At 50.7% G+C, this 13496-nt stretch overlaps 1 protein-coding gene across 7 annotated transcripts in view; it reads left to right on the plus strand.

Annotated features, from left to right (window-relative positions):
• The window catches only part of LOC144604582 (uncharacterized), a 151425-nt gene that overhangs the window by 122303 nt on the left and 15626 nt on the right, over positions 1-13496 (plus strand). For 5 of the 7 annotated variants that reach the window (XM_078419186.1, XM_078419190.1, XM_078419189.1 and 2 more), the window contains 5 exons: positions 6280-6387; positions 6825-11240; positions 11764-11901; positions 12167-12217; positions 12607-13020. In XM_078419186.1, coding sequence (XP_078275312.1) covers positions 6280-6387; positions 6825-11240; positions 11764-11901; positions 12167-12217; positions 12607-13020 — 5127 coding nt within the window. The remainder of the gene's footprint in view (positions 1-6279; positions 6388-6824; positions 11241-11763; positions 11902-12166; positions 12218-12606; positions 13021-13496) is intronic. The other 2 variants (XM_078419191.1, XM_078419192.1) reach the window with 2 other exon arrangements.

The following is a 13496-nucleotide window of genomic DNA, read 5'->3' on the forward strand; positions in this document are numbered from 1 at the left end:
TGGGGTGAGAACTTTGCCAAACCCCTTGTGAAAATTCCTTGGCAGAGTTGCTGCTTCAGTGATGTGTCCATTCCTCTAACGACCGAGCCATCTACAGTTAACTCCACACAAATACAGTGCGTGTCACTGTGAGTCTGGGCTGCCTCTCAAACTATAAACATTGAGTTTCCTAATCCAAGTTTGACTGAGCAAGGCAGTTGTACCCAATGGATAAAGTACACTGCACTGTTTCACGTAGACAATGACTGACTGTTCCAACATTTCCACAGTAGACACAAAATGCTGGAGTAACTCAGCGGGACAGGCAGCATCTCTGGGGAGAAGGAATGGGGACGTTTCAGGTCAAGACCCTTTCCACAGTGTGCTCCAGGCCAACCTTCCCACAGCCCAGTCCCAGAGATGGGTCGTAGAGTTTGCATGGACAGTGGCCTTAGTTTGACACAACTATAACATGTGCATCTACAAGGCTGGCAGCAAGGACAAAGCAAGCCAGATATTGTGCAGAATAGGTCCACATAATGTGACCATCAGTCATCAATGGGTGGCAGCGATTGGTCTCCAGTCTAAGGGAGCCTCGCATAAACTTGTCACGAGCACCGTAATGAACCCAGACCACTTTAACACTAATTCTGCCACTGCACAACAAATCTGAGATAAGCCCCCTCACACGGAACCTGTCCCACTGAGTGGTCGTTGTTGGCATGATATCGAGGCTTGGAACAAACATGGAATACACTTCACACACTGTAAATCACTTCTACATCTGATGGGTCCAGAGACAACCCATTAAAACCATTCTGTAGATTGTGATCTCTCATACATACTTGGTGTTACTTTTCATTTCTAAAACAAAGGCTTAAAATGCCCATACTCCAAGTTTGTATGTGGTACACGTGTAATAGTATGTCTGTACGTGTGACATACTGAAACCCTCAGTGCGGGAGGGAGGGGGTGAATGAGAAGGGAGAATAGTTTGCCTCTTGTCCTGAGCCATGTCTGATGTGATTAAGCCATATACATTCAGAGGATAATGCTAACAAATATTGTGGAGTTATAATAAAAGTCTGGTATTAATAAAAACATGACGGTCACTAATTTATTGATTGTTTCTAATCCATTTAATGGTAAATGTTTAATGCCTGATTGACGATGTGGGGATTGTGTCTGAAAGATGCTGAGCAAGACAGCTAGGCATGAGCTTGTTCTTTATTCACTGATTTACACTCTTGTGTTATAAGGACGTTTGTATAAAGGGCAGCTTGCTGATTGATTTTCTCTCCATGTTTGTAACTAATGCAAGTGCAGCAATGTTGTTGGCTGGAGATGAGGACAGCACAAACATGTTCCGTATGTTTGATGATAATGTCTCTTACTTCTGCTGAATCATTCAATTGCTTCTTGCTTTCTGGTGTTTCTGTAACTTTGTTCTTCAAGGGCCACAGTTTAGCGAAGGCCAGAGTCGAAGTCTAACATGACTGTGTTGCAATTTTAGCTTGTTTCCAGGCGCGGCTTGTACCCAAGTAGTGTTGTGAAAATGTGTACGTTTATTAGATTCTCCAATGCCAGGCCGATAAGATGGTGCAGCTACCAGTGCTGCTTTACCTGTTTGTACGAATGAGTTGGGTGTTTCCACTGGAGATGTGTGCAGATCATCCCAGCTCCATCTCTCCTCTCAGTAGATTGTTGTCAGTACTAATCAGCCCACATTACAGATCACAGAATAAAGCACCAGCTTATAGCTTTAATTTCCTGAGTCAATAACACTGCGAGCTACGCGATCCTTGCCATTTGCCACCTTATTCCTGATCCCACGTGGAATCCTGCCACACTAAATATCACTGTAAAAATCACATATCATTAAAATAATGCTCTCATCTATCTCCACCTCTTAATAAGGCATTGAAGTTACAAGTTCATCGATGTGACATGCTGTCTAGCTGTGTGTACTTCAGTCAATAAATGCAGCCCACTCTGGTATGTGGTAAACATACAGAGGGGTTTAATAACTATGGAAGCTTTAAACAAAGGCTTGCGTTACAGGGAGGGACATTTCTCTTTGGAGTGTAGTGGGCTGAGGGGTGATGTCGAGGTGTACAAGATCATGAGGGGAATGGGTACAGTCGTCTTGCAAGGGTAGAGGATTCTAAAACTAGAGGGCACAGGCTTAAGGTGAGAGAGTTCAGAGGGACCTCTGGATATTGGTGCCACTGACAGCCTCCCTGTGTGGACCAGCCCACAGTGTGTGACTTGGCCAGTGTGTAACTCCGAGCTGTCACCGCTGATAGTCTGGGCCCCCTCCCCCCACCGCCTCAACACATGCCTCCAGGTGTGTTCCTCAAAGCATTAATCCCTCTCCCACCGCCCCCCCCCCTCCCCCCACCGACCCCCCCTCCCGCCGCCACCTCCCCCCCTCCCCCTCCCACCACCCCCTCCCCCACCGTCTCCCTCTCCCTCCCCCCCACCGCCCCCCTCCTCCCAGCGCCTCCCTCCCCCACCGCCTCGCCCTCCCCCCACCGCCTCCCCCTCCCCCTACCGCCTCCCCCTCCCCCCACCGCCTCCCCCTCCCCCCACCGCCTCCCCCTACCCCCACCGCCTCCCTCCCCCTTCCCCCACCGCCACCCCCCACCACCTCAACACATGCCTGCAGCTGTGCTCCTCAAAGCATTAATCCCCCTCCCTGCCCCACCACCCCTGCCACCGCCTCTCCCCTCCCACTGCCCCTCCCCAATGACTCTCACTGCCCCACCCCTCCCACTGCCCCCTCCCACAGCGCCTCCCCTTCTCCCCACCACCCCCCTCCCTCTCCCACCAACCCCCCCTCCCTCCCCGACTCCCCCTCCCACTGCCCAACTATTGAAAGTTTGGGCAAAATCACCACTCTATGACTTAAATGGACAGGTACACAGTACAACTTAACAAGATGTCTTGCTTTCTTATTGAAACGAGGTTTACCAATTTAATCGAAATCTAGATGTCTGAAGGTAACGGGCAAGTTGAATGAAGGGTGGTGATGATCTGTGTGTGGTGTTGATGTGTATGATGTGATGATCTGTGTGTGGTGTTGATGATCTGTTCATGGTGTGATGATCTGGGCGTGGTGTGATGATGTGCGTGTGGTGTGATGATGTGTGTGTGGTGTGATGATGTGTGTGTGGTGTGATCTGTGCGTAGTGTGATGATCTGTGCATGGTGCGATGATCTGTGTGTGGTGTTGATGATCTGTGTGTGGTGTTGATGATCTGTGTGTGGTGTTGATGATGTGTGTGTGGTGTTGATGATGTGTGTGTGGTGTTAATGATCTGTGTGTGATGTGATGATGTGTGTGGTGTTGATGATCTGTGTGTGGTGGTGTTGATGATCTGTGTGTGTGGTGTTGATGATCTGTGTGTGGTGGTGTTGATGATCTGTGTGTGGTGGTGTTGATGATCTGTGTGTGGTGGTGTTGATGATCTGTGTGGTGGTGTTGATGATCTGTGTGGTGGTGTTGATGATCTGTGTGTGGTGGTGTTGATGATCTGTGTGTGGTGGTGTGATGATCTGTGCTTGGTGTGATGCTCTGTGCTTGGTGTGATGATTGTGTGGTGTGATGATCTGTGTGTGGTGTTGATGATCTGTGTGTGGCGTGATGATGTGTGTGTGGTGTTGATGATCTGTGTGTGCTGTTGATGATCTGTGTGTGGTGTGGATGATCTGTGTGTGGTGTGGATGATCTGTGTGTGGTGTTGATGATCTGTGCGTGGTGTGATGATCTGTGTGGTGTGGATGATGTGTGTGTGTGGTATGGATGATGTGTGTGTGGTATGGATGATGTGTGTGTGGTGTTGATGATCTGTGTGTGGTGTGATGATCTGTGCGTGGTGTGATGATCTGTGCGTGGTGTGATGATCTGTGCGTGGTGTGATGATCTGTGCGTGGTGTGATGATCTGTGCGTGGTGTGATGATCTGTGCGTGGTGTTGATGATCTGTGCGTGGTGTGATGATCTGTGTGGTGTGGATGATGTGTGTGTGTGGTGTGGATGATGTGTGTGTGGTATGGATGATGTGTGTGTGGTGTTGATGATCTGTGTGTGGTGTGATGATCTGTGCGTGGTGTGATGATCTGTGCGTGGTGTGATGATCTGTGCGTGGTGTGATGATCTGTGCGTGGTGTGATGATCTGTGCGTGGTGTGATGATCTGTGCGTGGTGTTGATGATGTGTGTGTGGTGTTGATGTGTGTGTGGTGTTAATGATCTGTGTGTGATGTGATGATGTGTGTGGTGTTGATGATCTGTGTGTGGTGGTGTTGATGATCTGTGTGGTGGTGTTGATGATCTGTGTGTGGTGGTGTTGATGATCTGTGTGTGGTGGTGTTGATGATCTGTGTGTGGTGGTGTGATGATCTGTGCTTGGTGTGATGATCTGTGCTTGGTGTGATGATGTGTGTGTGGTGTGATGATGTGTGTGTGGTGTGATGATCTGTGTGTGGCGTGATGATGTGTGTGTGGTGTTGATGATCTGTGTGTGCTGTTGATGATCTGTGTGTGGTGTGGATGATCTGTGTGTGGTGTGGATGATCTGTGTGTGGTGTTGATGATCTGTGTGTGGTGTTGATGATCTGTGCGTGGTGTGGTTGATGTGTGCGTGGTATGGATGATGTGTGCGTGGAATGGATGATGTGTGCGTGGTGTTGATGATCTGTGCGTGGTGTGATGATCTGTGCGTGGTGTGATGATCTGTGCGTGGTGTGAATGTCACTAAGTCCCGGTGATTGGGCTTTGGGCCAAGCGCAGGGTGTGGTTACACGCGAGTGAGTGAGTGAGTGGGTGAGTGAGTGAGTGGGTGGGTGAGTGAGTGAGTGGGTAGGTGAGTGAGTGAGTGAGTGAGGGGTGAGTGGGTGAGTGAGTGAGTGGGTGAGTGAGTGAGTGAGTGGGTGGGTGAGTGAGTGGGTGAGTGGGTGGGTGAGTGAGTGGGTGGGTGAGTGAGTGAGTGGGTAGGTGAGTGAGTGAGTGAGGGGTGAGTGGGTGAGTGAGTGAGTGAGTGGGTGAGTGAGTGAGTGTGGGTGGGTGAGTGAGTGAGTGAGCGAGTGGGTAGGTGGGTGAGTGAGTGGGTGAGTGAGTGAGTGGGTAGGTGAGTGAGTGGGTAGGTGAGTGAGTGGGTGAGTGAGTGAGTGAGTGGGTGAGTGGGTAGGTGAGTGAGTGGGTGAGTGGGTAGGTGAGTGTGAGTGAGTGGGTGAGTGAGTGAGTGAGTGAGTGAGTAGGTGAGTGAGTGAGTGAGTGAGTGTGGGTGGGTGAGCGAGTGAGTGAGTGGGTAGGTGAGTGAGTGGGTGAGTGAGTGAGTGAGTGAGTGAGTGAGTGAGTAGGTGAGTGAGTGAGTGTGGGTGGGTGAGTGAGTGAGTGAGTGGGTAGGTGAGTGGGTGAGTGAGTAGGTGAGTGAGTGGGTGAGTGAGTGAGTGAGTGGGTGGGTGGGTGGGTGGGTGGGTGGGTGGGTGAGTGGGTGAGTGAGTGAGTGAGTGAGTGAGTGGGTGAGTGAGTGGGTAGGTGAGTGGGTAGGTGAGTGAGTGGGTGAGTGGGTAGGTGAGTGAGTGGGTGAGTGAGTGGGTGGGTGAATGAGTGAGTGAGTGAGTGGGTGAGTGGGTGAGTGAGTGGGTGGGTGGGTGAGTGAGTGAGTGGGTGAGTGAGTGAGTGGGTGAGTGAGTGAGTGGGTGGGTGGGTGAGTGAGTGGGTGGGTGGGTGAGTGAGTGAGTGGGTGGATGGGTGGGTGGATGGGTGGGTGAGTGAGTGGGTGGGTGAGTGAGTGGGTGGATGGGTGAGTGAGTGAGTGAGTGGGTGGGTGAGTGGGTGGATGGGTGAGTGAGTGAGTGAGTGGGTGGGTGAGTGGGTGGGTGGGTGAGTGAGTGGGTAGGTGGGTGGGTGAGTGAGTGAGTGGGTGGATGGGTGGGTGAGTGAGTGGGTGGGTGAGTGAGTGGGTGGATGGGTGAGTGAGTGAGTGAGTGGGTGGGTGAGTGGGTGGGTGAGTGAGTGAGTGGGTGGATGGGTGAGTGAGTGAGTGGGTGGGTGGGTGAGTGAGTGGGTGGGTGAGTGAGTGGGTGGATGGGTGAGTGAGTGAGTGAGTGGGTGGGTGAGTGGGTGGGTGGGTGGGTGGGTGGGTGAGTGAGTGGGTGAGTGAGCAGGTAGAGATAGTTGACGGAGTGGGGATGCGTGTACACCTGTAAGAGGTGTGTGTATCAGGCGGCGGACGGCTTATGTACTGTGTGATTTGCCATGTGTTGTGGTCATCGCTAACTCAACTTTCTATCAGTCTATGAGGGCTGACGAGGAGGTCCAGGAGCATCCTGATTCCCAAGTGGCTCCCATTGCCTTGTCTCTAGAAGCTTCCGCAAAGAAAAGTCTTGCATCTTCCCCTGAGGTTGATCTTTTCAGTTCTATATTTAACAACACTACATTATAGTTTTATCAAAATTCATTTAAGGATTGTTACTTTTAAATGGCAGAGCTGGGGGATTTATTTTAACTAGTTTGCTAATGTTTTTTAAAGGCTTAATACTTGTATAATGTGGAACAGCTAAGCATAACAGTTAAACTTTGAGATGTTTGTTCCAATGAAGTTTGTTGTTTATCTGTTCATCATTAATTGTTGAGGGACTAAAACACTAAATCATCTTGCTTTATAGTCACATTTCATGAAGTCTGAAATATATGTTGGGAAAGTCTAGCTTTTCATCCAATTACGGCAGTTCATCCTTCAGCCTAGAACACAGTGAAGTAAATTTTCTGCATGTCTGTTACTATTTTCTCCTTCATGGAGTTCTGTGATGTTGACAAGTTTCTGTATTTGAAATGTAGGGCTCTGATGAATGGGTTATAATAGAGAAACAAGCTTCTAGGCTAGAAGAACTAGTTGTAGTTGGAGTGAAAAGTGACAGAAATGAATTCCAAGGAGAAGACACAGTTAAGGCTGTATCACCTGTTGGTGACAAAGAGCACACTGATTTAGAACTGTCCTCTCCGGAAATGGAGCTTCTGAACGAAGCATTCCCCAAGCACGGGGAGTGTGAAGAGAAGTCTCCAGTGAGTGATGACATATGTGAGCTATCTGTTGTACAAGAGGAAGACTCTGCTGAATCTTCAGTTTCAGTGGATGAGACATTGATGGTAGCCACTCCATTGTATCGCCCAGAGTTACTGAGGTCAGATGGACAAGAAGCATCCAAAGTGGAAAGACACACATCTGAAGAAGGTGTATCTGAGAAAGTTTTAGATGAAGAGTACTTGATTTTTGAAGACAGATGTCCAGATGATGCATCAGTGTGTAGCTGTGAATCCGCAGAACAAGTCACGGTGCAGACTGGGGTAAAGCTCTCTACATCTGAAGATGATGTTAGACTGGATTCCCATCCAGCTGAAGATGCTGAGTCAGCATTGTCTTTGCAAGATGTTGGCAGGGGGGAATCCAAGTCTGCATCTCCTGAGAATGATGAAAGAAGGTTTGTGGAATATAAAGATTCCAAGGATGTTTATCCACAAGATCGCAGCAAAATATCTAAACCGGGTTCTCCAATGGGCGACCAGAAAGCCCCCAGCTCTCCAGTGGAAAGTCCACCACGAGTCAAGGTGGATTTACAAACCCTTTGCCAGGAGAAAGCGGGAGATATTGAAGCAACTCAGCAGATGGATGTCCTGGAGTTGACATCACTTGTGTCGGACAGAGATGAAGGGCATTCTGATGAAGGGAAGGAACCAGAGAAAGAGGTGGCCGGGCAGGATCTCTCCATGTCCATTTGGGAAGAGACTGTGGATTCTAGATTCATTTATCCAGGAGCTGGAACCGATTCAGAAACAGCAGATAAAGTAGAGAGCAAAGCTGCTTCCCCAAAGGATGTCCTTGAAGCCAGTCAGGCCAAAGAGGGTTCTGAAGAGTCAATGCGATGGAATAACCATGAGTCAAGGACCTTCTCTCAGAGAGAGTCGGATAGATGCGACTTAAAGCCCCATTGCTCAGGGGAGACAGACCGAGCAAACTCACAAATGGACAGGAAGGTCCCAGAGTCATACAAGAGGGAAGAGGAGAAGACAACACCGACAGAGGGAGACAGTGGCCAAGGCCCAGGCACTGGTACAGTGGGAGACAGTGGCAAAGGCCCAGACACTGGTACAGTGGGAGACAGTGGTAAAGGCCCAGAGACACAAACACAGGGAGACAGTGGCAAAGACCCAGAGACACCTACAGTGGGAGACAGTGGTAAAGGCCCAGGCACTGGTACAGTGGGAGACAGTGGCAAAGACCCAGAGACACCTACAGTGGGAGACAGTGGTAAAGGCCCAGGCACTGGTACAGTGGGAGACAGTGGCAAAGGCCCAGAGACACCTACAGTGGGAGACAGTTTCAGAGACCCAGGCACTGGTACAGTGGGTGACAGTGGCAAAGACTCAGACACTGGTACAGTGGGAGACAGTGGTAAAGGCCCAGAGACACAAACACAGGGAGACAGTGGCAAAGACCCAGAGACACCTACAGTGGGAGACAGTGGTAAAGGCCCAGGCACTGGTACAGTGGGAGACAGTGGCAAAGGCCCAGAGACACCTACAGTGGGATACAGTTTCAGAGACCCAGGCACTGGTACAGTGGGAGACAGTGGCAAAGACTCAGACACTGGTACAGTGGGAGACAGTGGCAAAGACTCAGACACTGGTACAGTGGGAGACAGTGGCAAAGACCCAGACACTGGTACAGTGGGAGACAGTGGCAAAGACCCAGAGACACAAACACAGGGAGACAGTGGCCAAGGCCCAGACACTGGGACAGTGGGACACAGTGACAAAGGCCCAGAGACACTTCCAGTGGGAGACAGTGGCAAAGACCCAGACACTGGTACAGTGGGAGACAGTGGCAAAGACCCAGACACTGGTACAGTGGGAGACAGTGGCAAAGACCCAGAGACACCTCCAGTGGGAGACAGTGGCAAAGGCCCAGAGACACCTCCAGTGGGAGATGTAGACAAGGAGCGAGGGACTGGGACAGTGGGAGACAAGGGTAAGGAGACAACGACATGCACTCTGGGAGATGTAGACAAGGACCAAGGATCTGCTCCATTGGTGGATGAAGGAAAAGAGACACATTCAGTCATATTCGGAATCGGTGGAACGATAGAGCCTTGCACTGGTGGAGATGAGGGAAACGAGACAGTGCCGTGCACTCTGGGAGATGGAGGCAGGGACCATGGGGCCCGCACTCTGGGAGATGGAGTCAGGGAGAGAGGGGCCCACACTCTGGGAGATGGAGACAGGGACCATGGGGCCCACACTCTGGGAGATGGAGACAGTGAGAGAGGGGCCCACACTCTGGGAGATGGAGGCAGGGACCATGGGGCCCACACTCTGGGAGATGGAGACAGGGAGAGAGGGGCCCACACTCTGGGAGATGGAGACAGTGAGCGTGGGGCCCACACTCTGGGAGATGGAGACAGAGAGAGAGGGGCCCACACTCTGGGAGATGGAGACAGTGACCATGGGGCCCACACTCTGGGAGATGGAGACAGTGAGCGTGGGGCCCACACTCTGGGAGATGGAGACAGTGACCATGGGGCTTGTGCAGGGCAGGGTGTTGACAATGAGGCAATGGCGCGCACACTAGGGGGCGAAGGAAACGAGGGAGAGTCAGATATGCTGACGTTCGGTGGCAAAGACCCAGAGCTACAGATTCAGGAGGATGAAGGAAAAGAGGCAGACAAAGGGAAATTGGGAATTGGTGGAAAAGACCCAGAGACTCATAGAGTGGGAGAGGAAGGCAAGGAGCAAGGGACTGGCAAAGGAAGGGAGACAGAGACCCACACAGTGAAGGGCAAAGACCCAGAGTCACGCACAGTGGGAGATGGAGGCAAGGAACAAGAGACTCACCCAGTGGGAGAGGAAGGAAGGGACACAGAGGCTCACCCAGTGGGTGATGGGGGAAGGGACACAGAGACTCACCCAGTGGGAGAGGAAGGAAGGGACACAGAGACTCACCCAGTGGGAGAGGAAGGAAGGGACACAGAGGCTCACCCAGTGGGAGAGGAAGGAAGGGACACAGAGACTCACCCAGTGGGTGATGGGGGAAGGGACACAGAGACTCACCCAGTGAAGGAGGACAGCAGAGACCCAGAGTTACACACAGTGGGAGACAAAGGCCTGGAGAAAGGTACTCGCACATTGGAGGATGAAGGAGAGGAGGCAGAGACAAGTCAAGTGGCCGATGAAGGAAGGGAGACAGAGATTCACATAGTGAAGGGCGAAGTGCCACAGCCACGGATCCTGGAGGATGAAGGAAAGGAAGCAGCGGGAATTGGTGGAAAAGACCCAGAGTCACGCACAGTGCGAGATGGAGGCAAGGAGCGAGAGACTTGTACAGTGGAGCATCAAGCAGAAGAGGCAGGCCTTCGTTTACCCACGGATGATGGCACAAGGACACACACAGGGGGAAATGGTGGAGAAAAGTTTAATGATAATAAAATGTCCATGTGGTGTTCTCAGAGTGGAGCTGACGACTTTGTTCCAGTTGAACCTCAGGCAGGTCATGGGGATGGATCTAAAGAACATTCATCAAGGGCAAAGGGGAATGAGTTGCAAATAGTTGCTTCTGCAGATGGATCTTCAATCTTGGACTGCACAAAGTCCAAGGCAGTGGGCAAGGAAGGCAAGTTGTCATCCTGTGAACTGTGGGCAGGTACAAGCCAAGGCCAACTGGATGTGAGCAACCTTGTAGATCCCAGATCCAACTCTCAAGAGGAAATCTCCCAGGTTAAAGGATCTGATCTGGAATCGTCAGACCAGGAAGTATTTCTCCGAGCCGAATATTCTCATGTGGAAAGGCTGCAACCATCAAAAATATCCTTGGTTCCATGCAAGTCCAGAGAGGAACAGCCTCGGTCTACTAAAGTCACTGAACTTCAGTACATAAGGGTGTCGGAGCTGCCAAAGGTCAACCCGCTCAGGACATCCTTCAAAGCTGGGAGAGAGAACTCGCCCATAAAACGTGCCAGAGAGTTTGCAAACCCTCCACAACAGCTGACCGACACGTACTCCTCTGCCAGGCTCAGCCAGAAATACCCAGATGTGTACGATATGGGGCTGGCTACCCTCAAGGATAAAATCTCATACTTTGAATTGAAATTGGGAGAGAACGTGTGTTTGAAGAAGCCGGTGAAAGTGCTGGAACACGCTGCCCAGATCTCTGACATTGGATCACCAGACTCGGGCTGTGAAGTGGAATTGACAGAAGCTGGGGTAACTGTTCACCTGAATCACTCCAGGAAACCTGTCTCCAGCATGTTTTGTCAAACTGCATCATACAACTTGACATGGCTTGAAACAAGTTTATTTATGAACGGCTGTTTTATGTTTTGGTCATGCGTGTGGCTACACACGCATGTATTCAGTCCCTTAATTTGCATTCCACTTTATTTAGACCATTTGGAGTTTTGCAAATGCAAATGTGCATCGACCAACTTTTGGCCGAATGAGAACAGGCGAAACCTAAAGTGTCTCCTCAAACTAAATGTCAATGCTTTTCCGTGTTGTGAGAAAGTTGCGTTCTGATAGCGCTGTGAAAAGCAAGTCGCTCCATTTGCTTGGTTTATTTTCTCACTTTACTGTTCTGCTCTTTCCGTTTTAAGCAAACTAATGCCTGTCAAACAATTGTTAGTGGCTGAACTCCTGCTCCCAAACTCTTTGCTGCTCTGTCCTTTAGCAACCAGGACCTGCCTGAATTCCCCAGCCTGCCCCTTGACCAATGCTTTTGTCTGTCTAGAGTAAACCTGGAGTTCATGAAACCAGTGCTGACGACAAAGAGACCAAGCCACCTCGAGAAGCTCCCAGATCTCCAGCGAAGAGCTCAGTGAAAGTGGACGTGTCAGAAGATGCAGTTGTAGCAGTACCTCCACCACAGGTACTGACTGTCAGTAAACACAATACTCGTACGTGATCCAAGATTGCATGTCCACATAGAGTCACAGAGTGACAGTGTGGAAACAGGCCCTTCGGCCCAACTCGCCCACACTGTCCACAGCATGTTCTCTGCATGTTTTGTGAGAGTTGTCTGGTTAATTGATTCACTGTTTCTGGCTCTGATCAGATGTAGTCTCTGACTCCTCTGTTTTGCCAAGCAAGACCTGTGTTCTGTTTCTTTATCATCATCCTTTTTAATGTTACAGGAGCTCTTCACTTCACATGAAAAAAGTAATGAAGAATCTCTCCAATACAAGGTTGCTGATTTTAATTAACGTCAGCTTTAGACTATGATTTACTTGTGTCTCCATGTTGCCCATTCACCACCTAAACCACTTGTCTTCACTTGCATTTCCATTATTTTTGTCTTGCGATTCCATGATTATTTTTGTCCATTTTCCAGATTCCTCCTCTTCCCCCCCCGCTCCTCGGTCGCATGGATCTCATTCCTCCTCTTCCCCCCCCGCTCCTCGGTCGCATGGATCTCATTCCTCCTCTTCCCCCCCGCTCCTCGGTCGCATGGATCTCTCATTCCTCCTCTTCCCCCCCGCTCCTCGGTCGCATGGATCTCTCATTCCATTCCCATTACAAACAGGGTTATGTGCCAATCCTCTTATCTTGATCTGCATCATTCTTTCTTGCTCAGAGCACAGAGGCACGGCTGGATCTGCAGAGGACTTCAGTGTTGGCCACACAGGGATGTGAGGAGGTGATGGAGCAGATGCAAGAGCTCGTGGCCCCGAGTGTTGTGGTGGATCACTGGCTTCCCAGGAACGGTATCAACTCCTCACCACCTGCTCAAGGCCACAAAGGGGTGTCAGCACCTGAAGGGACTGATGAAGAATTGGAAGGGAAGTTCTCAACCCAAACTAAGGTGACAAAACCAGAAGCAAGTGACAGTACTGTGTCTGAGACCAGTACTCCAAGTAGCAAAAGTACTCCGAGTAGCAACAGTACTCCGAGTACCAACAGTACTGACAAGCAGCCCACTCCTGATGATGGAGGCGACCAGCACAATGGCCAAGAGGCTGAAGATAGCCAAGCAAAGCCTCAGCTGGAGGTAACCCTATAGGAAGCAGAATGCATGTTCCCACCTTGTGCATCTCACTGTCCCTGTGTGTGCAGCTCACTCTGCATGCCAGCGTGCCCGTGTGCCCACATCCCCACATGCCCACGTCCCACATCCCCACGTCCCCACATCCCATGTCCCACATCCCCACATCCCCACGTGCCCACATCCCCATGTACCAGCATCCCCACATCTTCCACACTTGCCCCCAGAGATTCATTCACCAAACCATGTTAAACCACACATTACTAAAGGCCATTGGAATCGCAGAGCGGGTTGGCCAGCCTCTGTGATGCAAAGGGCAGCTTGGCATGTACTAGCCCAGAGTACTAGCCCAGCACATTGAGTACTAGCGCAGAGTACTAGCCCAGCATGTTGAGTACTAGCCCAGAGTACTAGCCCAGCATGTTGAGTACTAGCGCAGAGTACTAACCCAGCACGTTGAGTACTAGCGCAGAGTACTAGCC

The sequence above is a fragment of the Rhinoraja longicauda genome, chromosome 22 (genome assembly GCF_053455715.1).
Source record: "Rhinoraja longicauda isolate Sanriku21f chromosome 22, sRhiLon1.1, whole genome shotgun sequence".
Classification (NCBI taxonomy): Eukaryota; Metazoa; Chordata; class Chondrichthyes; order Rajiformes; family Arhynchobatidae; genus Rhinoraja; species Rhinoraja longicauda.